General features: G+C 32.2%; 1 protein-coding gene and 2 long non-coding RNA genes across 3 annotated transcripts in view; all 3 read right to left on the minus strand.

Moving 5' to 3' along the window:
- Window positions 1-25,834, minus strand: part of LOC135134526 (uncharacterized) — a 246,507-nt gene that overhangs the window by 128,696 nt on the left and 91,977 nt on the right. The window lies entirely within an intron of this gene.
- Window positions 7,689-24,775, minus strand: LOC135134519 (uncharacterized). Its single transcript, XR_010281331.1, has 2 exons — window positions 24,696-24,775; window positions 7,689-8,079 (listed from the first exon to the last, which is right to left on the minus strand). It is a non-coding gene; the product is annotated as an uncharacterized LOC135134519 (long non-coding RNA).
- Window positions 18,958-19,766, minus strand: LOC135134518 (uncharacterized). The gene is made up of 5 exons (XM_064063221.1): window positions 19,662-19,766; window positions 19,562-19,613; window positions 19,439-19,515; window positions 19,246-19,390; window positions 18,958-19,195 (listed from the first exon to the last, which is right to left on the minus strand). The coding sequence occupies exons 1-5, from the start codon at window positions 19,719-19,721 to the stop codon at window positions 19,041-19,043; spliced, it is 489 nt and encodes a 162-aa protein (XP_063919291.1). The 5' UTR covers window positions 19,722-19,766; the 3' UTR covers window positions 18,958-19,040.

Here is a 25,834-nt window from a genome sequence, read left to right on the forward strand (position 1 = left end):
TAATCTATATGCTAGCTTATTTATGTAAAACACATGGTACGAATATTTTTTTTTTTTTTGGAAAAGGTTTGAAATATTTCTGAGCAAAAAAATTACCAGCTTCATATCGAAATATTTTGTACTTTCAACGTCTATACTTGAAATCGTTTTGCTTTAAGAAAAATATTATGTTTTTTGTCTAAATAATTAGTTGGAAATAAACGATACAAGTTGTTTGTTAGGTCTTCTTTTTATTTATTATTTTAATCTATGATCTTCCCTTAATGATCGTGTCGAATAGTGTTAAATCTGCCATATATATAGACATACAGGTAAATCATTTATATAAAGAAAAAATAAAATCAGCCCTAACCTAAAATAGAACCTTGTGATACCCCATAAACACTGCGGCTCTCTGAAAATATAATTCCATTCACCAATGCGATTTATAAGATATAACAGAATAAGTTTTGTGCTAGATGAAAATTACAGAAGAAAAGTTTTGTCAACAAAATGTCCTACGACACACAGTCAAAAGCTTTACTTAGATCCAAAAATGACAGTATATAATTTTCTTTGTGCTCAAAACGTTAAACAACATTTGCAATAAGATTTTGAAAAGTATGAAGTAGTGGGGAAACCTTTTTGGAAGCCAAACTGTTGTGATGATATTATGTATTTTATTTTTTCTTAATATATTGTCAAGTTTGCTTAAGTAAAAGTTAAAAAAAAAATGATCGAATTCTGATTTAGACAGTGATGTTACAATCTTTCAGCACCAAAAGTACGTAATTAAAATCATTGTGCAGTCTGAATTTTGTTTGCGAGCACATTTACATTTTTTAATAGGTAATACTTACACAATGAAATATATTGAGTTTTGAATTTCGCTAATAACTTTTCAACTCCAGAATCGTATAAAGTTTTACACATTTTACGCAAAATGAAATTAAGAACAATATTATTCAAAAACATGGAACTTCAACAATCGTTTTCTAAAAATATAAGTAATATTACTAATTTTACTTAGCCTGCCATGTTGTTAATGATCTTACAGTTTTAGTTGGTAAATTAACAATGGCACTTGTATTAAAGTAAGGAAGATTCCAGAAGACTAACAAATATGTATATTATCAGAATTAATATTAGTAAAGATCTAGTAGGAAAATTAATTATTTATCGAACGCATGCCTTAATTAGATTCTGAAAATCAATATCAATGTCATTTTTTTTAATATCAATATCGGATAAATTTAACGTCATTGAAAAATGTATTTATTTTAATTCAGTATTAGAGTATGTATGTATTGGTATTCGAAGGACGAAGGAAGTTCGGTCTAAACGCCTTAGACTAAGTTTTCCAGTTCTGATTTTTAAAAACATGCGAAATCCGTGCCTGGAAAAGGGCTCATAAAATTCCACCGTACAGCTATGAAACGACAAATAATAATAATAATAGTGTCGCGTTTTTCCCGTTACGGCCCTGCCGCAGGACCCAGTGACACAGTAAAGGGGGGGGCTCCGCGTGTCCGGAAATAGCGGCTGTAGCAGGGTAAGACGCTCTCAATGTCAACCTGCGGCCTTCGCTATTTATACACTTCTGCAACCGCTCCCAGTATGTTCTTTCTCGGCCGAGATGTTTGTTTCTTATTCTTGGCATCTCCACTGCTAACGGTATTGTTTCGACTCCTTTGGTTCGCAGTGGCTGCGGCTTCGGCTGGATCTGCATGCACTCGTGTAGTGGAAAATGAGTAAATTCGCCTGTGTATTTACACAACTATTTAGAGGTTCGTTAATTCGACTCCAAGAGCAGAAAATATTGGATTAGTAAGAAAATAAACTGCGCAGAGGCAACGATAAGGCTTTGACAAGTGTACGGAAGCTAGGATCATATTCTTGAGTAAATATTTTATGTGCATTTATGAGGAATAAACTTGAAGTTTGTAAAAATGTGCAGTTATTTGCAGTAATGTGGTGACGGCATTTCAGACATGTCAGGGTTGGCGGAGTGAAATTGTGCTCGTTCCGGCACGGGACAATGGGTGGGAAATGGCAGGAGTGACGTCATGAGCTACCGGGTGATTTTTCAGACTTATCATTGAACGATTTTTTTAAGTGTTGAAATAATAGCGTACCTGATTTTAAATGTAGACATGTTTCCACATAAATGAAAAAACAATATTTTTTTAGCTGTTGACAGTTCATTTGATGACGAAAAACTTTCACAGCTTGTCCTGACTTCAAGGCTTCCTCTTTTTAAGTTCAAACACGAATTTTTTAAACGTTCTGTTACCTTTCTGTGTGCAAGAGATTGTTTTTGTTCATTAGAAACTGTAATTGTTCACAGAAAGGGTAAACTCTATAAACAGGTTTTAATGAAATAGGTCACATATACAAAATTAAAAAAGACAACGCTGTTTTTTTTTAGTAATAAAATTCTACAACTCACAGATTAAATTCCCTCAACTGTATAACTATAAATTATAGATCCTTCTACTAAGATTGGCGGTCGCCAAACGCTGAACGCGAGCGTATCATCCTCTGTATTGTGTAATGATTTTGCCGGAAGTGTCTGTAAAGATTGTGTACACACACGACACAGAATCATGGGAGATCATTCGAACATTGTTGTCTTAATAAGCTATAAAATTTTACTGCCATAGAAAAATGGCTTGTGAAGGATTTAGGTTTTATGACGATATCCAACGAATAGCAATACTTTGAATCGTCATTTTTTCGTCTTTTTTAGCGCACTAAGTAACAAAAATATGTTTGCAATTTCAATATTCTGTCAAATTTTTATTGTGAACTGTGCAGTTAAAAAAATTGGTCTAAAGAGTTTAGACAGTACTTCCCTCGCTGTCGGAAACTTGACGACTGCATGCCTATTATGTTTTTTTTTCTCATTACATTTTTGTAGTGGGAATTTAAAAAAAAATTGTGATGACGTCATCAACATTTTTGCAAGGACACGTATATCAGTTGGGATAGATGTAGTGTAATACTAAGAATAAAATTATTGTGTTCCCAAATTTTCGGGAAAATGAATTGGGTCGTTTTGAATATTGATTTCTTATAATCAATAAAATAACGAAACAATTTACTCACGTATACGGCGCCGGTGTGTAATATCTAGAGAGCGGATTTCTGTCGGGCTAGGCAAGGCCAAACTCGGTACGGCTCGCACGCGATGCGAATTCATTGCCGTTGCGGACTGCACTTCGTTTATTTGAGATTAGAATAACGTTGTTTCGTTGCACTCTGCTGTTAATTCCCGTTCTCATTTACTTAGCCGTTTGATTAATAAATCGTTAATTATATTTATGGAATCCAGCACGTCCCCCCCTATAATCGTGACGTAGCCCGACAGAAATCCGCTGTCTAGTAATATGAGGGGCAACTGAAAATCGTTTATGTATAAACATTCTTAATTTAAGATGACAAGCGTAACAGCATACGTGAGAGCCAAACAGAGAAACTGTAAACAAAACGACCATCGGTTTTATTGCTTCGACTTCCGCTTATTATATAAAACATTGCGTTTTATTTTAATTCTTGACGGTGAAATTCACAATTGGTTGATTATAAACATGTCTATTTCGCATTCGCGGAACCAAGTGACCGCATAAAACAAATGCAGGTCTGTAATGTTAAAGGCGATGTAAATAAGCGTGCTACTCTTATGTTTCAACCGAGTTTTTCCTTTAACAAATTTTGTGTCTACCAAATTGGGTTGGTTGGGGTGTAATACTAATAATAAGTGTTGCCTTTAATTTAATCAATAAAATAAATTGACTTCATTAATTTTTTTGAACCACCTCTTAAGAAAATCTAAAAAATATGAATGGAATGATAAATCACAAGTACAAACTCATCATATTTTTTGCATTTTAGATAGGATTTATTCAGCAAAATTTAAGGGTGACGTCATCAATTTTTTTAGGAGGGATGAACAAATACATTTTGAACAAAAGTTTACCATGCTTATAATAACTTTAAAATATTCCCAAGATTTCAAAGCATTCGGTTTTGTAATTCCTGATTAAATCGATAAAATAAATTCACGCCTTCATTAATTTTTTTGAGTCACCCTGCATATGCAAATCCAAAAATATGAATGGAATGATAAATCACAAGTACAGACTCATCATATTTTGTACATTTTAGATACGATTTATTCGGCAAACTTTTGAGCTGACGTCATCAGTTTTTTGTAGAAGATAACCAAATATATTTTGACTAAACATTTATTATGCTCTTTATAACCTTACAACATCTGCAAGATTTCAAAGCATTCGGTTTTGTAGTTCCTGATTAAATCAATAAAATAAATTTACGCATTCATTAATTTTTTTGAGTCACCCTGTATATGCAAATCGAAAAAATTTGAATGGAATGATAAATCACAAGAAGAGACTCACCATATTTTGTACATTTTAGATAGGATTTATTCATCAAAATTTTGTGGTGACATCATAAATTTTTTAGGGGGGACGACCAAATACGTTTTGATCAAAAATTTACCATGCTTATGATAATTTTAAAATATCTTCAAGATTTCGAAGCATTCGGTTTTGTAGTTCCTGAGTAAATCAGTAAAATAAATTTACGCTTTCATTTATTTTCTTGAATCACCCTGTATATGCAAATCCAAAAAATATGAATGGAGTGATAGATCACAAGTACAGACTGATCATATTTTGTACATTTTAGATATGATTTATTCGGCAAATTTTCGAGCTGACGTCATCAAGTTTTTGGAGGGGATAAGCAAATATATTTTGACTAAACATTTATTATGCTCTTTATAACCTTAAAGCATCTGCAAGATGTCAGAGCATTCCGTTTTGTAGTTCCTGATTAAATCAATAAAATATATTTACGCATTCATTAATTTTTTTGAGTCACTCTGTATATGCAAATCCAAAAAATATGAATGGAGTGATAAATGACAAGTACAGGCTCATCATATTTTGTACATTTTAGATATGATTTATTCGGCAAACTTTCGAGCTGACGTCATCAAGTTTTTGGAGGGGATAAGCAAATATATTTTGACTAAACATTTATTATGCTCTTTATGACCTTAAAACATCTGCAAGATTTCAGAGCATTCGGTTTTGTAGTTCCTGATTAAATCAATAAAATATATTTACGCATTCATTAATTTTTTTGAGTCACCCTGTATATGCAAATCCAAAAAATATGAATGGAGTGATAGATCACAAGTACAGACTCATCATATTTTGTACATTTTAGATATGATTTATTCCACAAACTTTTGAGCTGACGTCATCAAGTTTTTGGAGGGGATAAGCAAATATTTTTTGACTAAAGATTTATGATGCTCTTTATAGCCTTAAAACATCTTCAAGATTTCGAAGCATTCGGTTTTGTAGTTAATGAGTAAATCAGTAAAATAAATTTTGCGCATTCATTAATTTTTTTGAGTCACCCTGTATATGCAAATCCAAAAAATATGAATGGAGTGATATATCACAAGCACAGACGCATCATATTTTGTACATTTTAGATAGGATTTATTTGGCAAACTTTTGAGCTGACGTCATCAAGTTTTTGGAGGGGATAACCAAATATATTTTGACTAAAGATTTATGATGCTCTTTAGAGCCTTAAAACATCTGCAACATTTCAAAACATTCGGGTTAGCAGATTCAAAATTAAATTGCAAAATGTTGTTTTATAATTTTGATTTTTTTTCCAAAAATCTGGACGTTTCGGGTAAAAACTGAATTCGGAGTCGTAAACTACATGTGTAGGACTATGTTATTTTATACAATTTAAGACCTATTTACTATGTACAATTTTGAAGTGACGTCATCGCATTAGTGGTGGGGATGATTAGACAAATTTTGGTTAGCGTTTTACCATCTACATGATATTCCTAATATAAGTACAAAATTTCACAACAATCGGTCCAGTACTTTCGGAGATTATCTGTCTAATAAAAATCCGGGACGGCAGACGGACAGACGGACGGACAGACGGACAGACGGACGGACAGACGGACGGACAGACGGACGGACAGACAGACGGAAATGGGAGACCTATTTCTTCGTCTTCTAGGGGTCATGAAAGATCGAGAAAACGTAAAAGCAGAGAGTCGGCCGACGGACTCGATTACAATACTTCCTTTGCTTACGCTCGGGAAGTAAAAAGCTAAAAGCGCTGTTTGATGCGATTAATAAACATCATTTGAGGTTTTTAAAGCTTGTTCACATTTTTCGAAAAAGTCTACAAAAATATATGGCAAATTGCAAAGTACAATAATCCAATTTGGGAAATAACAAAGACATAAAAAAAAATTGGGCGAAGGTTATTTCGACAGACCTTCCATAGCCTATAAAGTACAGTCGAAGAAATAAGCCTGGAAAAACTGTAAAATTTAATTTTAAAAATTTTACCTTTTGATGAAAAACCCCATAAGTTAAAATGAAGATATGTGCGGACTATTAAAGTACAAGTAAAGGAGCATGCTATGCGTATGTTTCAAGTGAGTTTTTCTCAACAAAATTTTGTCATGACGTGATTAATATTTTATCAAGGCCATCATTAAAAATTATGAATCCACTGATAAACCACAAGTAAAAAGTAAGAAATTGCGTATTTTAGATAGGATTTATTCAGCAATTTTGAGATAATGCCATCTTTTTTGGGAAGGGATAAACGGATAAATTTTTATTACAGATTCAAATGTTACAATTGCGACTTTTTTTCTAAAAATTTTGCATGGCTGGTGTAATACCTGAACACGTACTCATGAATTACACATGCGGAATTGTTTATTATTATCATCATGTTATTTTATAAAATTTAGGTAACATTTATTTACCAATTCACTATACCTAAGATTACCTTAATGATTTCTGAGCAAAAAATTTGGATTTCTAAACAAAACACGGATTCATAAACCACAATTGCAGGAGTATTTTATTTTATGAGATTTAAATATCATTTAATATTGTAAATTTATTGTAAAAAAAATTACCCAATTTTAGCATTTCAGACTTATGAAGTTTAATTTTTTTCAACACTCTACATATAGACCGTCTGTCCGTCTGTGTGACTGGCAGCTGTGTCGATTTTTATACGCACGTATTCTCCGAAACTACTGGACCAATTGTTGTCAAATTTTGTGTATCTTAGGAATATCATGTATATGGTAAAACGCTAACCAAAAGTACTGTTATTATTAGTATTACACTGCATCTATCCAAATTGATATACGTGTCTTTGTAAAAATGTTGATTTCGTCACCACAAAATTTTATAATTAAATAACTACCTGAAACAATTGCGTAGCACGCTTCTTTACCTTTATTTAGCATTACATATCCTTATTTTGTCTTATAAAAGTTATAAATGTTATCATTAAAAATAAAATTCAGAAAACCAAATCTTATAATTTTTCGAAAAAGCTGGATTTGTTTTACTGTTGTTCAGAAGCCAGGATAACTTTCGATCATTTTTTTATGCAGGGAAGATCGTGCAGTCGACATGTTATTCGATGTAAAGAACAATAAATATTGTGTGTATATGTATATGAAAACCTTCGGGTTGATGCAAGAAGGTAAAGAACTGTTTGTTTTTCCGAATTATGTATTTCGGTCACTTCTGCATCTTTATTATTACAAGCGTGTCAGTGAATAAACTTAATTAAATATTTACTTATTTAAAATTAGATACAGCTTTTAAATAAATTAGTTTATTGGCAATATTTAAAAATAAAACATCCTGCTCCAAATATTGACGTAATGGAGTATGCCATTCTTCATCTTTGTTCTTACTGCCTCTGCTTTGCCATTCGTATTATCTTTATAATTTCTCGTTGTCGGCGTTTCGTCCTTGTGAACATATTCATCGTTTCCAACATTCCTGAGATTATCTACTATTTTCTTGTACTACAAGTGTCGTTTTCATCCATTTCTTTTGGTGTCGCTATGAACAAGTAAGATACATCTGGAGCATCTTTTTTGTTCAGTGTAAATTTTTCATTTAGTTTCTTCTTTTTTTCAAGTTATGCCATTTTCTTGGAAATATAGTATGGTGGATTTTGTGTATATTATAGATGGTTCTGTTACTGAAAAATGTGACAAATTATATCAGATTTTAGAAAAATATCTAAAATTTGCAATGAGAATGGTGGGATTTACTTGCATAAAAATTTTATCAACTTAGTGTATGAAAGTAGTAGTTATTATTCTATGCTTTATAGTTCGATCAAAACTACAATATTGTTATATTACCTATTAAAAACAATATTAAGCAAATTTGGAAAAAATCTGTCACCAAAGATCTTTTGTTGAAACTTAACCAAAATACCCTTACAGCATGAAGACAGGTTTTATTGTCGATCTTTCTACAAAAGATTTTGATTGGTCAAATAACAAGCTCGACATTGCTTTGTGATATCAAATTAAATGTGCTAAGAATAAACAGCAGATGTCCGTTTACTTTTAACTGTGATGCTCCAAATACACATTATTTGAACAGTACCGTCATAAATTTAGTACATTTAGCAGAGGATGAAAATTTTATCTTGTGATGTAGGGTCTTATATTTTGTTACCTAGTTGTGTATGTACTTATATTTTATGTTTTAATCAACTGCAATGTGTTTTATATCTACAAATTTTATAAATTTGTTATTATGTCCCATATCATTTAAGGTATATTGTGCCTTAATTCGGGGTTCACTTATTGTTGCGATGTGGTAAAAGTAAGAAATAAAAAATCCTGAACCCTGTGTGTATACATTTTTAAATAGACTCTTTAAATACTACATTAGTTTAGTACCATGTTTCAAGTTATTTATTGTTTAAAATTTAAAAATATAGTAATATTTTTAAATTTTACCATTTCAATCTAGCGATTTAAATGGTATGTTTTCGTTAAACATTTTCCTGTTATTTTTGCCATTTTAAATACCTACTACATTAGTTTAGTACCATGTTTCAAGTTATTTATTGTTTAAAATTTAAAAATATAGTAATATTTTTAAATTTTACCATTTCAATCTAGCGATTGAAATGGTATGTTTTCGTTAAACATTTTCCTGTTATTTTTGCCATTTTAATTCTGGAAGTAACTAGCATACAATCCAATGTGATTCTAACCTGCTCCATATTAAGCGACTTTACCTTTTCCTAATCGTGTGCATTCCTCCCGGAAATCAGAACCCGTCACTACCACTTCTCAATGCTACTCCCAGTGTCAATATTTTCACAGTACCATACATTAATTTTAATCATGACTTCAATCCCATCGAGACACAAAGTACTTATAAGCCTAGCCTAATCCGAGGAGGCAAAACTGCCTGAGGCAACATTTTGACTTTTTAATTACTTGCCCGAAGAATTTACACTGGATTATACAGGGTCGACCTGTATCCCACGTACTCACTACATAGGAATTCGCAAGTTGAACAAAAAATTACTTACTGGTACTGTTTCCATTTAAAATCGCTAAACCATTACGGAGATCGATTAAGTCAACAGATATTGTGTTATTACATTGTTATTGAGAACGTTATGACTAGATCTCGTGGAACGTAATATCCATCCAGTGTTTGTAAAGTCGCCAAAATTAGTAAGGAAATGTTGTCATTCCATAGTTTGGTTTGTGTATACGGGAGGTGTATTTTTAGGACAGTGGCGAAGCGTCGCATGGGTATTTTTGTAACTACTTAACCTATTATTATGGCATCAGTCATTCTGATTAATTGTGACAGTCTAGAAAAAGTGGTTTGTCAACATCATTAAGTCTGTGTTTTTTTTTATTATGATGTAGATATATATTAAGTACAGGTGGCTACAGTGCAAAAGTTTAATTTAGGGAAAAACTTTTCAAAAAAATTTGAGAGGTACACCAAAATGATATCTCGAGAAAGACAAATTTAACAGTGTGGACGCGGAACCAGTTTTAAAATGTGTTATTTTAAAAGTATTCACATTTAAAAATACTAGTTAATATAATAAATGTTTTTATTTTATTTATTTAAACTGAAATTGCCGAGCCATTTGTAAAAGTTCAAATTGCTCCAAATTAAAAAAAAATCAATTTGTAGCATTACATATGTAATCACGTTCGTGAACTTTGGCGAATTCTTTGAATTTTAGAAAAAAATAGCATTTCCTGCATCATAACCACCACGGAATGAAAGTACCGCCGAACCAAGTGCAACACCTTGAGGTATTCCACTGTCAATGTTCTCATTAGCACTATTTTTTCATCTCATAATTACGAATTTTTCCTCGACTTAACGAATTCGCTCACTTCTTTAAAAATCCACCAGCAGCCATGTCATTGGCACTTTTAAATTATTATTATTAATCATTATCACCTCAGCATAAGAACGTCCTTCTCACTTAATTATCCACAAGGAATCCCTTAAAGCTTTCACTCCTGCGGTCTCTCCAGTTTCAAGTTCTTTTAAACACCATCTCCAACACGCCGTCGATTAACACTTTCGGATAATTAGTACATAATTATTTTTAATTGGAACGTTTCCATTGTGTGTTTAATCTCGAATAACTTCCACATGTGACCTGGGGGTCAGAATCTGAGAGTGATGCTGTTATGTAAAGGGATTCGTTTAACGGAGAGTTAAATCTCAGTTGGGTTAATTAAATGATCGGTTTGGTGAAGTGCGGAAACGACTACTTTCCGGGTAGTGTTCCCTCCTGAACCTTGGGCAGCTGCTTAATGTCGCACGATTTGTCTTAACGAGAGATTGTAATAAGGACGGTGAATCTAAGGTTGCTTCTGTTCATTAGTTACATATTGTGTGGACGTTTCAATCGGAAAGGTTAATTTATTGCACAGATAGAGTTAATGACATTATAAGTAGAGAAAAATGATACTAATACGCTACAGGTGCATACGTGCTGAAAATGACATTCTACCTTGCGCATTATTGGAATGCATGAAAAAAGATATTTCAGGAAACGCATTTGTGCTCGGGTTATTGAAAGTATTTTTATTATTTTGCCTCGTTCACAAAAATCATGAATATTTATTTATTTAAAACTAATATTTCACTGCAAAAAAGCAAATATACGTGTGTTAAAAAAGTCTGAAAGAACTGTTCGTCCCAAAATAGAATGCATCACAAGCTTTCTTACAACTAACTTATTAAATCTAACACAACAGTTTTCTGGAGATATGGTAGACAGAAATGTAAAACCTAAGCAATCACTAGAAGTATTTAATAACCAATACTTATCAGATCATACATAGCACATGATAATAAAATAATGTAATACGCGCCACCCCAAAACTAAAAATAAACTTAAACAACAGTATCTTCAAAGATAAAAATTAATTTTTGAGACATAATTAAACGCAAGGGGGCAATTAAGTGGTCAAAAAGTAATTAAGAAAGTTTGAACATCACAACAAGAACAGTTTTCGCACAGTGTAGAAGATATTATCCGAAATCATACATTGAGTAATCCTCGTTACCAAAAAATAACAGGGGTTTCCAGAATATTTAAGCAACAAGAACATGAGTGTATATTTGAACCACACTCTCTTAAGTCTATGTGTCACCGAAGACATATGAAAAATTCTTCAAAGATTTAGAAGAAGACCATGTTAACAAAAAATGTCGTTGATTTGGTTGAAAAGTTTCAGTTTGTTTGCCGAAACAGAAGGTTTTTGGTTTTCGATTCAAAATCAGGTAATTATAGAAAATGTCATCAAAGATCCAGGAGTAAGAAATTACTATGTCGTCGGTTTTGTCAAAATTCCGCTAGGAATATGTCTTATTGTTCGTAAGTTGTTCGAACAGTCTAAACATGTTGGTCGGAGTATCTTGGCACAACTTTTAGGTAATGAGAGGACAATTTATCGGAAGTGACGTTAGACTTGCTGGGCATGGAACGGAATTAGAGAAAAATATCAGACAGATGTGTATGATGGGATTCTAAGATCTTGAAAGGCGTTTTATTTTATCAGCAATATTATCAATTCATATCGTTACCCGAAGCAACAGAAGTCTTGCCTGAATGCCGGTCATTTTCGAATGAGAATGGAGAGTACGTCTAAAGTAATAATTATTCCACCAGGCTAAAATCTATGGTGGACAAGATAATAATAAATCTCACAAAATTGGTGAATGAAGAATAAAGCAATGTCGAGTCTATTATTTGACTAATTAAAATCTTTTGTGGGAATACATTTACGAAGCATTTGTTGTTACTCTATATTTTCGTTATCTTTAAGCAAAAGATATTTTTGGCCACAATGCCTATCAGGGTGATGTCAAAATACAGGGCGAACAATATAATTTGTAATCGAGTCATCCTTGGAATTGATATGCTTAACATTGCGTCTAACGCTACGCCTGTCTGCCGTCTGGCGTCTATTTATCTGTCGATTTTTATTAGACAGATAATGTCCGAAACTACTAGACTGATTGTTGTCAAATTTCACATGTATATTAGGAATGTATGTGGTGAAACGCTAATCAAAATTTGGTCATTCATCCCCTCCACCAAAATGTACAATTGTTGCTTTTTTTAATTTTATAAAATAAAATACTCCTGCACTTGTGGGGTATGTATCCGTATGTATTTTCCACCCTACAGATATCCAGATTAAAAAAAAATCAACATTGCATAACAACATTTTGCAATTTAACTTTGAAACTACAAAACCTAGTGCTCCGAACTCTTGCAAACGTTTTAAGGTTATCGTAATAATAGTAAATCGTTAAAAAAATTATGACGTCATCTCAAAATTTTACCCAATAAATCCTCTCGAAAATATGCAAAATATTATGATTCTATACTTGTGATTTGTCAATGTATCAATGCATTCACAGTTTTTAGAATTACTTATACAGGGTGACTCAAAAAATTAATGAATTAGTCAGTTTATTTCATTGATTAAATCAAAACAACCCACTCCATTTTCCCGAAAATTTAGGAATACAGAACTGTTATTATTAGTATTACACTGCATCAATCCAAATTGATATATATATATATATATATATATATACACGTTCCCTTGCAAAAATGTTGATGACTCATCACAAAATTTTGTAATGGAAAAACTCACTTGAAGCAAATTCTTATAAACTGATTTTTAATTTTTATTGAAATTTTACGTAATCAATCTCGTTGCAACTTTTGGATGCTGTCGACTTCATATTTTACTTTACTTAACAAATGTCACATGGACAGTCCTTTCTAAATATTATCGTTTTCTTGCTTTATGCGTTTATGTTTGAGTCGTATTTTCGAAATGGACAAAAGGTAAACGGTATGTGGGAGTACTCACTTCAAGTAACTTGGGATGGATTACGAGAAGAATTTCACAATACCTTCGTCGACTGGGCCCATTTTTACAACGCGTTACAATGATATGTGACAAAGTTTCTAGAAACCTCGTTTCTACAAAGAAAAGAGGGTCCGAAAGATAAAACTCCTGAAAAGATTGAAAATGATGTGAAATTATCGTTTAAAATTTTACTACATCGTTATACAAAATACACACATTGCATGTTCTAAGTTAGACCCTTGAACCACACCGCGATACTAAATATTTTGAAAATTTGCATCCACCATATTCTACAAACTGTTTTTCCCGGCTTTGAGTAAGTTTGTATACAAGGTCCGAAGGTCGACTTGTTGGCTATTATTAAAACCAGACAGTTTGACAGTAATCCAATTGCTCTATAATATTTATATTTTACTTATTTCCAGCTTTAAATATAGGAATTACACATGTCGTTTCCCACACTTAGGGAAATACGGAGGTATTTAAAAATGAATTAAATAAATCGCGCAGCGTAACTAATAAAACGCAATGTTGTCAGGTAACAAAAACGCTGGAAAATCGTCTGGTCAATGAGTTTTTTTTTTATTTTAAAAAGACCCCCTCATCGGTATTAAACATACGGAACATAAAACTATTATCTCAGGCTTGGTATCACAAAATTCACAAAAACCAGACAATTCATTTTCACAGTTGCTGTCGCTTTTTTCAGTTTTTGAATCACGTCTAAATGAGGCTGGGATTTAGGGTTTAAGATTTTTCTAAACTTCTAGTGAGGACGTGAACTGGTAAAATTTACTCGTTCTTCTGTAAGCGTTAGATCAGTTTTAGAATCTTGCTAACAAGCAAATGAGCACGCAACACTATTTAGTTTCAAGCGAGAGTTACTTAACAAAATTTTGAGATGACGTCATAACATTTTTGAAAGGTATGAACAGATAGACGAATTCTGATTAGGGATTATGACTTTATAAAAGAATCAAACGCGATAAAAGATGAATCTGTTGTGTCCCCATTATCCATATGCACAACATTTAAAATTTATTATCCTCAACCACAGTACGTCATAAAACACGTAATAAGCAAAAAACAAACAGAAAACACATCACGTCGACTTTCAGATCACCACAGACCGCTTTACAAACATTTAATCAGTTAAAGAGTCCAGACGAGTGGCGAACTTTGTCCACTTATCACATGTTAGAAGAATGACAGAAGCAGAAAAAGGAAAAAGTCCATCGACTGACATTCGGCATCGTTTTTTAAATGTTTCGATCAACCCAAAGTGTCTAATTTGCACTCATTCATCGAAAAACTTCCGCCTTTTCCCCTATTTCGCAAAAAAAACCTTCTTCGCACCAAAGGTCGGCGGCAGAATTTTTTTCTTTTTGCAGAGTATATCTTGCAGCGATTTGCATTTGTTTACAAGAACATTTGCATGCCTGCTAGATGTGTCCTTTGGATTAGCGTGTCGGTCTGTCTCGTTGCACAGATAAACCTCGTAAACATTCTAAGTAATTAATATCCATTATATCTGCACTTCCTCGTGAAAAAATAAACGCCAAAACCGTCGCAAATAATTTTTCGCCGATGTTGCAACTGTATGTTCTAGCACTAACCTAACTTAACAACTAAAAATAAACCGACTCGTTCCGTATAATCAATGTGACTTGGAGACTGCTTGGTTTTGGCTCTTTTTTGAGGGTACATCAAGGTGACAACGGGACCGAAATAGACGTTCTTATTACGTCGCAGAGAGTACTACGAGGTGGCTATTATCTAGTATAAACGGGGAAGATCGGAAAATAATAGCGAGAACGAGTGCTATAAAACGGAGGTTTAAATGTTCCAACGACCTTCGGAAGTAATTGTGTAATAATTACTGCTTCGATTTATGTTTTATCTCGGCTAATTCCATGTCTTAAGTATCCGGATTTGTGCCAAGTTTTTATGCAAAATTCTAAGCGATATTGCGGCTGGAGTAGTGAGAATTTTATGCATGCTGAGCATAAAAGTGGCGCTCATTGTGTCGATGTTGTACAATTGGGTTCATTCACTCGCTGTGTTTACATTTATTTTTCGATTACGAAGGATCAGGCGGATCGGAGGCGAATTTTCCCGGAAAAGATGAGGGAAAGAGCGAAGTACGGAGTTCAAACGAAATTCAAATAATGCGACTTAGAAATCATGAGTGACTTTTGACACAATATGAAATGAAATAATTATGATCTGGATTAGTGTTAAGCGTTCGTGGGTTTTCTAGACAGAAAATAAAAAATTGGTGAAAAATGATTAAGACAGTTTTCTCTGAAGCAGATCAAATCAGAGTATTTATGTAAGAATAAACATTTTAATTTTACTAAATAGAGTAAAAATATTAGTAAGCCAACAAGATTTTTCAGAAATCCGTTAGGTAGTTTCTAAGCTAAATCGTGGATTTTTCTCTGATAACACATTTCCACTGAAGATTACTTAGCAAGTGTTGGAGATGACGTCATGGAGATTTTGGAGGAGACGAACTTTGCTGTGTGCAAAATTTCAGAGCAACTGACTACGTACTTTCTAAGATCATTTGTAAAATTTTGTGTTTTCACTCTGAATTTTTTTTCCACAATCCACATGCGCAGGTTTAAAAATAGTGATGGATTCATCAACCGCAAATAAAAACTTTACAATGTTGTACTTTTCAAATGAGATGTTATTTTGATATGACCTCATCAATTTTCGGAAACGATCTATAAATAAGCAGTAATTTGGTAGGTTTTCTAGTTTCTAAATTTTAATTAAAAAATAAAATGATTCTAACATAGCTTTGAATATTTTTGCAAAACTCTATATGCATAAGGTTTAACATACAGGCAAATTAATAAACATCAAGTGCGGAACTTGGATCTGAAATAGAATTTACTCAACAAAATTTCGAAATGGTATCATCAAAAAGCGGTTGGCGTTGTAAAATTTTATGTAATCTATCCACTAGTTTCTAAGATCATCCGTCAAACAGAATCACCCAAAAGCGACAGACAGACGGAAATGGAGGATCTAATTTTTCATATTCTAGGTACTAAATATAAAACGTTGGGAAAACATGAAAATAGAATTAAATAGTGGGAGTTTTTTGTCTTCATCCAAATTTTTAGAAATCTTCCCTGACAAAGAATCTCATCTTATTTTTCTTGCAGTAATGCCATTCTTGAACCTGCTGCTTTCACGCACCTGGTGTATTTCATGAGTATACCACGCTTTCAGAATTCCAAATATTAGAATACTTTGAATCCATACATTATGAGTACATTTGATTAAGCAAATTCTGTATAGTTATATTATGTATTGTTCATAAAAATATTCTTCAGTTGGAAATTTTTGCAAAAAAGTCAACATCGAGGTCTTACGGTAATTATAATTTATTTAATTATTTTTAGAGAATCTTAATTGATTATATTATTCGCTTAGTTTGTAAAACAGGAACCGTCACTTTGAAAAGTGAAAACACTAACCAGACATTGTCTAATCATCCCCACCAACAATTGATGATGTCATCTCAAAATTGTAGACAGTAAATGTGTGTAAATTGTATAAAGTAACACAGTCCTGCATGTGTAGTTCATGAATCCGTGTTGATTTTTTACCCGAGGCATCCAGTTTTTTTGAAAAAAAAGTCAAAATTGTAATTGTCATTTTGCAATTTAACTTTGCATCTGCACAACCGAATGCTTTAAAATCCTACAGACGTTTTAAAATTATGGTAAATTTTTAATCAAAATATATTTGCGTATACCCTAAAAATTGATGATGTTAGAACAGCAGAAACGTTGATGAGGTCATTACAAAATTTTGTAAAGGAAGAACTCATTTGAAGTATATGCTTAGCACGCTTCTTTACATTTGCTTTAACAGTACATATATATTTTTATTTAATTTATCGAGGATCGTTTAAAAAAATAAAATTCGCAAAATCAAATTTTATAATTTTTCGAAAAAGCTGGATACGTTTTATTGTTGATCAGGGGCGAGGGAAGTTCTGTCGACATAACCTTCGACCAATTTCTTTTTGTTGTAGTAGTTTTCACTATCAGTGGCGTTCCTGAATTTTCTACATCACATAATATCGTCTACTTTACTTTATGAGCTCCGAAATTCCAAATATTAGAGTAATCTGAATCAATACGTCATAAGTGCCCTGAGTTAAACAAGTTTTTCACATATATGGCATCAATTTTCAATAATGAACTTGAATTAGACTTAAAATTGTGACCGATAAATATATAAAAATTAAAGTATGGGTCCTTTTGCTGAATTAATTAAACAATGCAGAATTTGTTATTTCAGTTTGTCCCAGTTAAGTAATGCGTAGAGCAAGTAAAGAGGCAAAATATACCTAAAGAATTAATTAAATCTGTAATCGAAAGTTTAAAATTTGTTCACAATTAATAAATATGATTTAAGATTTATGACTATGACTGAGTGAAACGTGAATTTCAAATAAACTAGAAAATTTGGACAAGTACCTGCGCTTTGTCATCATGACATTCACATAAATGATTAATTAGAACTGTACTGATAAAGAATTTTTTTTCAAACATATTCTTCGTTTGTATTCCATGCTTTTTAAGTTCATTATTTCCAAAACTATGCACTCAAAATGCAGTGACAACAATTTTTTTAACTGCATAAATAGAATTTTTAGTTTTAGTAATTTGAATGTTTTAGTATGCACTTTGATTTGGTTGTCGTACCTATATTTTTTTATAATAAGTAGGTCCTTAAAAGTTTACCTTAAAATACAAAAGTACCGACTACAGTATAACACAGAGTGAATTTTTTTGTTCATTTATCATTGTATTTGCTAACGTAAGGACTTTATTGTCTAAAATTAAAAAGTAAACGATTAGTACTACTTATTTTTTAATATAAAAAGTTGTACACTTTACTTTGCCACATAAAATTTCAAATCAATAAATATTTTGAAACTTTGAGAAATTTACAAGTTTTGGAAGTACCGAAGGAGAGTTTAGTCCTATTTCGAAAATCATCTGTCCATTATTTTGAAAAACCATAGTATTAGTGCACTGAAAAATTTCACAGATTTCGTAAATTTAAAATAAAAGTCCAATTTAATTAATCTTAGCTTTAAATTAATAAAACTCACAATGGCAGTATACTTTTAAAGATAAATAACTAAAATTAGACGTAAGCAGTTCGATAAAATTAAACATTCGAATGCTTAACAAGCAAATACACGAGTTAATCTATATGAACCAAAGTGGAGTTTCCTGACCCTAAAACATCTTATTGAGATAACTGTAAAATTTTCAGAAATAAAAAGTGCAACACTGAACGTGCAAATTTTAACGACTTCGTGTGTTTTTCAAAAACAACTTTAAAACGCCACACTTTCCTTTTTTAATAACCAGTTCTAAAAATACTTTAACAGTTTTTTAAAAATAATTTACTGCAAAATTTTGCGTCAGCCATTATATGATATACAACCTGACAAGTACAGTTTGAAATACACTTATATAAAATTTATTCTTTTTTCATTGCCGCTGTAAATATGTATATTCATTACGAGTTTTATTATAATCGTAAAAGCTTATATTATAGGAAGTGTTTTTCGTTAGAATAACTGTACGTGCCATAGTGCTGTGTCGTGAACTAGATGATAAACCGTTTGTTATTCAAATCGCCTTCACTGTCATAAATCTTTAAAATTTTAGTACTGCGACAACAGGGAAAACACTTTTTTTTAAATTGTTTATTAAAGACCTATTCCCGGAATATAATTGCTGTTGGGCGGATGCACCATGCGCTCGTGGGCTCTCGATGTAGATAAACTGTCTGCAAGACGCATGTGTGCTGCCCTGACCGCTTTGTACATATCCACTCCTGTAGGAATCATGTAAATAAGAGGCACTGCAAGAATTTGAATGTAGAGTGTCGGTCGTTGTGTTTCTCTCTTTTACCGTGTTCCATTACGAGAACTATAACTAAGCTCAATTTAACTTTTTCGTCTGAAAGAACATAATACTGAGTTAGAAGCCCCAGAGCCTGAATTATGATACCACAAATATTAAAACACAAAAAGGTTATAATGCACACTCGATCCTCCTTTGGAAAAATGGCTATTAAAAGTAATTAGTTTGGGGAGTGAATTACCTTCAGAACTCCAACTATTAAGATTAAAGCTCCCAAAGTCTGTATCACTATGTTCAACACGACAACAGTCTGAGGTGCTAAAAAACGCTGTTTAGTTGAGACAACGATAAAGACACATACAACCTTCCGGGAAGGGGTAAATGCTGATTAAGGCCGTTTTGACAGCAGCAAAGATCTGAAAATTTCATTTGTCATGTCATTAATCTCGACACAATTAACTTACGATGATTATCGCAGCTCCCAACAAAGATTCTGTCCGTAGGCTGAGAAAAAAAATTGTCATTGCGACAGTTTGACAGTTGTCAATATTGTTCGGCAAGTTTTTATGAATGAGTGGAAAAAGGTTGTAATTAGTGGGTAATTTAAGTAAAAGAATGACTCACTCAGAGTTATTTTAAATGCACTATTAATTTTTCATTACTTGACAAAAGTAAACGCATTGTTTTTACTTTTTTAATGGATCATGAAGTAAGACTCAGTTTTGTTTGTGTAAAAATAATAGTAATTATTTTTTAATTGCTTAATTGGTAAGTGTACAGACAAATTTGGGTTCGTGACTCACAGAAATCATTTGAATGTTGTTTTACGGCTGACTGAGGAAAGTAATTTTTTTTCAGTGCACTGGGATCCGCAACGATAGTTCATTAGTGGGTTTCTAATTTTTAGAAAATTGGAAAAAATACAAAATGAGTGAGTCTGATAACAGTTGTAAGGGAAGCTTAGCAAGTCCTTAAAAAATCTGAGACATTAGAGGAACTTACAATGTATTGTAAGTTCCTCTAATGTCATCATCTGTAGATGGGTTTTTATTAAGTCTTTATACGTCGATGATCCAATTAAAAATGATAAACAGTTTCAAGCTGTTTAGGCAGAAAGAATTTTTCAATAAAGGTTTATACTGTTTATGTTTAAAATCACTAAAACAATGCTAGTTAATATATTCTAAAATCTTGTTCTGCACATTAAATTTTTTTGTAATATGTAAATATAGTGACGTAAAACTTTCTTATTTTAAAATTAATGCTTGCTAACTGTAATCCTTTGAAACTCTTTAAAAAATAAAATATCTGTCAAAAATAAAATAACAGCGCTGCCGAAAATTCTTTCATACTATTAAAAAATACATTAGAGGCCCCCACGATTCTTTCACACTCAAAAGCAAAAAGGCCCCTACTATGTTTCCAAATTCATATTCTTTCAAAAACAAAATACAATTCATTAATTTTTTTGAACAACCTCTTTAAGCAACTCTAAAAAATATAAAACTATAGATGTAGATCCATAATATTTTCCAGATTTAGGATAGGATTTACCCATAAAAATTTTGAGATGACCTCATCAAGCTTTTGGGAAAGATAAACAACATTTTGAATTAGAGATTTGCCATATTGACCATAAACTTAAAACGTTTGCAAGCTTTCAGAACAGTCCGTTTTATAGTTTCTCAGTTACATTGTAAAATGTTGTTACACAATTTTAATGTTGTTATCCAAAAATGTAGACGTCTACAGTAGAAAATAAAGACAAATTAATAGTACCACAGCTACAAAAGCATGTTGTTTTATAAAATTTATGATGCCTGATGAGTGATGACGGTATTGTGTGCCGATATAGCAAAAATCAAAATTTAATTAAAAATCCCCTTTTTCGTTAAATGTATATGTAAAAATCCGAAGAACTGTGAAGCTGTCGTACATCCTAGTATACTAAATGATTCGTTCTTTTCTCACAAACCTTGAAGCATATTTTTAAATTATGCCCTCAAACAGGATCAGAACCCACTAATATTTCATTAAAGGCTGATGAAACACACTGTAGATCTTGTACTCATTAAAAAAAGTGTACAACACAGATGAGCAACAGTCGAGTACATGTTACTTAGTATCGTTTTTACTTTTCCCCAGAAAAGGCGATAAAAATCTAGATAACAAGATAACAACAGCATCTGTTCTTAGAAAACGATTTACGTTATTTCTTCCACTATCGCGATATGTGGACTTGATAAAACAATACAATTCCGGTTTAAAAAATCCCGAGTACATGAAATATTAGTAAATCAAGTGATTAATTTACTTACAAAAAACTAAAACCAATGTTTTGTTTCACTCAAAGCGAAACTAATCTCGTCCGACAATTCAAGTGTCCGGTGAAGTACATTCATTCATCTTCACCAAAAAAGATGCTATCACCTCAAGTGAAAAATCTTGATTTTAGCCAACAGTACCACTATCTCGCCAGCTTTATTTCATAAAGTAAATATTTTTCTTACATAATAATCTCTTTGCTATAGAAAACGTTGAATATTTAAAAATAAAAGTAGGACAGGCTTAAGTAACGATGATAATCAAGTTTAATTATTACTCATGAAAATCTCATCGAAACTAGACCAGATATCACGCCATTGGAGTGGACTTTTCGTGGTCGTGCATTTTTACCTCTGCTAATGGCGGAATTTGTGGAAAAAACCAGTCACCGTTATCTGATAGGATGACATGTGTAGAATAGGAATTTCCTGAAAATGACGGAGATGCACCGCCCGCGGTAACAAGTAAAGTGGACGAAACGTCGTATCAGGAACAATATAACTGCTAGCACCGCAAAAACCAACAAGTACTCACCCGTAAATGTCACCACTCTACCAACTTTCACATTTGTTTTATGAGTCACGCTGTATTTTTTCCAGCAGTGTTTCCTTTGTGCGCGTTCTCCGGCCAAATCAAACCGCAGAATAGGCCCCGGTTACTTATTAAAAGATAAAAACAAGAATGTTTAAACGACGTCGAATGAAAAACATGTAACATAACGATGTTACAAAAAAGGGTGTTACAACTGACGTTCTAATTTTTTGAAGTGGATAAGAATATATAATGTTTAAATTCCTTGCCTTCCTGTTTCTGTCTTCATTTTGATCTTAAACCAACGCTTATTAGCAACGCGCGGAATTGTGTTTCATACGCTCGATCCAGTGCTGTCGCGGCGATAGTTTGATTACAAATATATTTTTCTTTTGGACTATATCAACATAATATAACATTTCAAGATCACAAATCTGTGGTCCTGTGTTTGAAAAATTAAAAAGGGCATCGAGTATTTTTATTTGAAGTAATATAGTAATATAGAAGTAGTTTTTTAACAAGCTGTAAACACTCCAAGCGACGCACTGGCTACGACCTTGTGGACCAGATCAAAGCGTCCCCGCTACTCGCCGTAAAACACACCTTGCTTCAACTGGGGAATTGCATCCGTAAGATATTTTTCCGCCCAGTGCTTATTAGTAAAGAGCAAACTCATGATAGGTATTCTTGAATTTAAAAAGATTTTGTAAAAAATTGTTAAAAGAAATCAATTGATTTTTATTTTCATTGACTAGGGTGCATTTGACGAATGACTAATTTCATTCTGGTCGACGTTTCATAAATCCGAAATTATGGAAAAGTAGGTACATATTTAGGTCTCCTTTTTCCGTCTGTTCCGTCTAGTTTATTAATCTGCTTAGACGTGTAGATTGTAAGATATACATATGAATATCATGTGGATGGTAAATCGCTGACCAAAATTTATCTCATCATCCCCACCAACAATTTGATAACGTCATCTCAAAATCTTGCTTGGTAATGCTATCTAACTTTTATAAAATTACATACTTCCGTATTTATGGCTTATGAATCCGCTTTGATTTCTTACTCTAGGTATCCACATTGTTTTCAAAAAACATCCAAATTGCATAACATTTAATATTTTATAGCAGTATAAGAGAAACACAGTTCAAGTAGTCGCTTGATTCGATTGAAGTAGCGTCATACTAAAAACGCGAAGGTCGCCGGTTCAATTCCTTCATGGGCCAATTTTTTTCTTACACTGTGACTGGTATTAACTGCATTTTTTAAAGTATAAGGGTTATCATAAAATAAATAAAATTTCGTAAAATCAAATTTTATAATTTTTCGAAGAATCCTACACCAATTTTTGAAGAAAACGATATCAAGATACAACCTGTGAAAGTCGTCGAGTAGTTTAACACTCAAAAAAATCTGTAAATTTAAAAATAGGTAAAACATTTTATTAAACGCTGTTTTTTGTTATGTTTCATATAATAAAATTTGGCATATATACGGAGAACAGAAGTAATGAATATAATAATCGATACAATAATTATTGGGTTTCAAGGAGGGTTGAAGAAAGTTGTTACTAAAAATTTTAGATGTTGCTTTTAATTGAGGAAAGCTGATAAGAGTGTGAAAACTTTTATAGTTTTGGAAATTTCCTTCTACCCTATACAATTTTATTGGCAATAACGAGACGGACAGTTGTACAATAGCAAGAGATATTTACAACTTAAGCTGGCGCGTGTCGGTAATCCCCAGATGTTAGAAAGCACAATAATCCAGGTCCGAACAGGGATCATCGTTACTCAGGAACGAAAATGACCATTATTTTAAAGTACAACTACCTACTAAATGTTCCAGACAAATTCGAGTGAACTGGTGTGAGCCGTAAATATTTCTTACCATTGTACTACTGTCCGTCTCGTTATTGCCAATAAAATTTTATAGGGTACAATGAAATTTCCAAAACTATATACTGTACAGCTAATAATGTGAGTTCCACAGGAATTTTTTCATAATAAAACTAAACTCTTATTTTCCATTAGTGAATTACAAAATTAATAATACGATAATTGTAAAATATATAGTTGAAACAAGAAAAGGTAGAACTAGCCGTGCCAGATTAGATTATAAATTATTATTAATTGGGGAACAACGAAAAATTAGAACTAGGATCTCCGAGGCATGCCAGTTTTAATAATTTTAAATGTATGAACATTTTTTACGAACAGCCGAGTGTAGGTATGTACAAAAAAAGGTGTTTCACACCATGTTCAAATATTACTCAGTATTATTCTTAACTTTTCAGTACAGTACAATAAGTAAATAAAATAATGACGATAAAAATATAGATAGGTAAGATAACACCGTCTTTGAATCTTTTATCTGATATTTTTCCACGTAAACGATGAACATGTGTAGTTAATAAAGACAATGAAAGGAAAGGTCAAAAATTCCTTTATATCGAAACGAATCATACACACGAAGGGTGATGAAATTAAATTATTAGCACTGAAATGACAAAAGAGGAAGTTTTTTCTAATTTGACCACTATACACAGTTCTATGAATCATGAACAAAATTACACCAGGTGTCTACTAGACAAAAAAAGGAAAAGGCCACTTTACAAACCTTAATTAAATATTACTTACAAAAACCACTTCCACGGAGAATCCGTGCCTCCTATTGTTCGAAAATATGACCTGAGCATAATCTGTCTTTTCTGAAAATGAAAAACGAGATGCCGTACCAGAGTCTCACAAAATGCAACAGTATACTAACCTTTAAATGCAGGTTTCCTTAGTGAATCACTCTATATTTTCTGATCGGTCTTCAGGACTCCTGATGTTTTATTTTTAAAAGAATTTGAAAAAATCTCGGCCACCTTTGGTTTTTGTTTTTGAAAGAATTTGAAGGAATTTTGGAGGCCCCAAGTGTCTTTTTTCAAGAATGTGAATTTTATTTTAACCCTTTATCTTGTTTTTGAAAGTATTTGAAGAAATTTTAGGGATGCCTGATGTCTTTGTCACGTGAGTTTAATTTTTGAAAAAAAAAAATTAAGAAATGACGATCTCGGTATTTTGTTTTTGAAAGAGTCTGATAAAAAATGATGTTATGTACAGAAGTAATAAATCCATGCAATTGTGTTTCAAGGAGGGTTGACGGAAGTTATATCTAAAACTAGATATTGTTTCTAATTTCGGGGAGATTAAAGAGTGTAAAGTTTTATACTGAACAACTAATAATCTGAGTTCAACAGGAATTCTTTCAAAATTTTTATTTTTGACCTCTGGATTACAAAAATATAAATACGTAATACGATAACTAGTAACTCATATACTCATGTACTCCCGGTATATATTTAGTTCGTGTAAAATTTGCAATTAGCCATACATATTTCTAGTTTTGTAAAAAAACATTTCGTAATCAAAAATTATCAAGCAGCGAATAAAAAAAAAATCTATCTACTAGGACTTCTGCATTACACCAATTTTGACGATTTTAAATTTGGAGATCATTTTTTACGAGCAGTCGGGTATAGATACATACAAAAACGGGTGTATCACACCATGTGCAAACATTACTCAGTATTATTCTTAACCTTTCCGTAGAGTATATAAGTAAATAAAATAATAACGATAAAAGATAGATAGTATAAGATAACACCGTCTTTGAATCTTTTATCTGTCACTATTCCACGTAAACCATGAACATGTGTAGTTGATAAAAGGCAATGAAAAGAAAGGTCAAAAATTCCTTTGTATAAAAAGATTAAGTATTCGAATGGGTT

The sequence above is a fragment of the Zophobas morio genome, unplaced genomic scaffold (assembly GCF_036711695.1).
Source record: "Zophobas morio isolate AGI-343-1 ecotype UQ-CSIRO unplaced genomic scaffold, CSIRO_AGI_Zmor_V1 ptg000023l, whole genome shotgun sequence".
NCBI classification, from domain to species: domain Eukaryota; kingdom Metazoa; phylum Arthropoda; class Insecta; order Coleoptera; family Tenebrionidae; genus Zophobas; species Zophobas morio.

Bases quoted from the DNA above. Each gene is read 5' to 3' on its own strand.
- LOC135134518 (XM_064063221.1), bottom strand. From the start codon at position 19,721: ATGACAATTTTTTTTCTCAGCCTACGGACAGAATCTTTGTTGGGAGCT. The intron at 19,614-19,661 runs GTAAGTTAATTG...TGAAATTTTCAG, and splicing joins TGGGAGCTGCGATAATCATC to ATCTTTGCTGCTGTCAAAAC. The intron at 19,516-19,561 runs GTTGTATGTGTC...AGCGTTTTTTAG, and splicing joins CATTTACCCCTTCCCGGAAG to CACCTCAGACTGTTGTCGTG.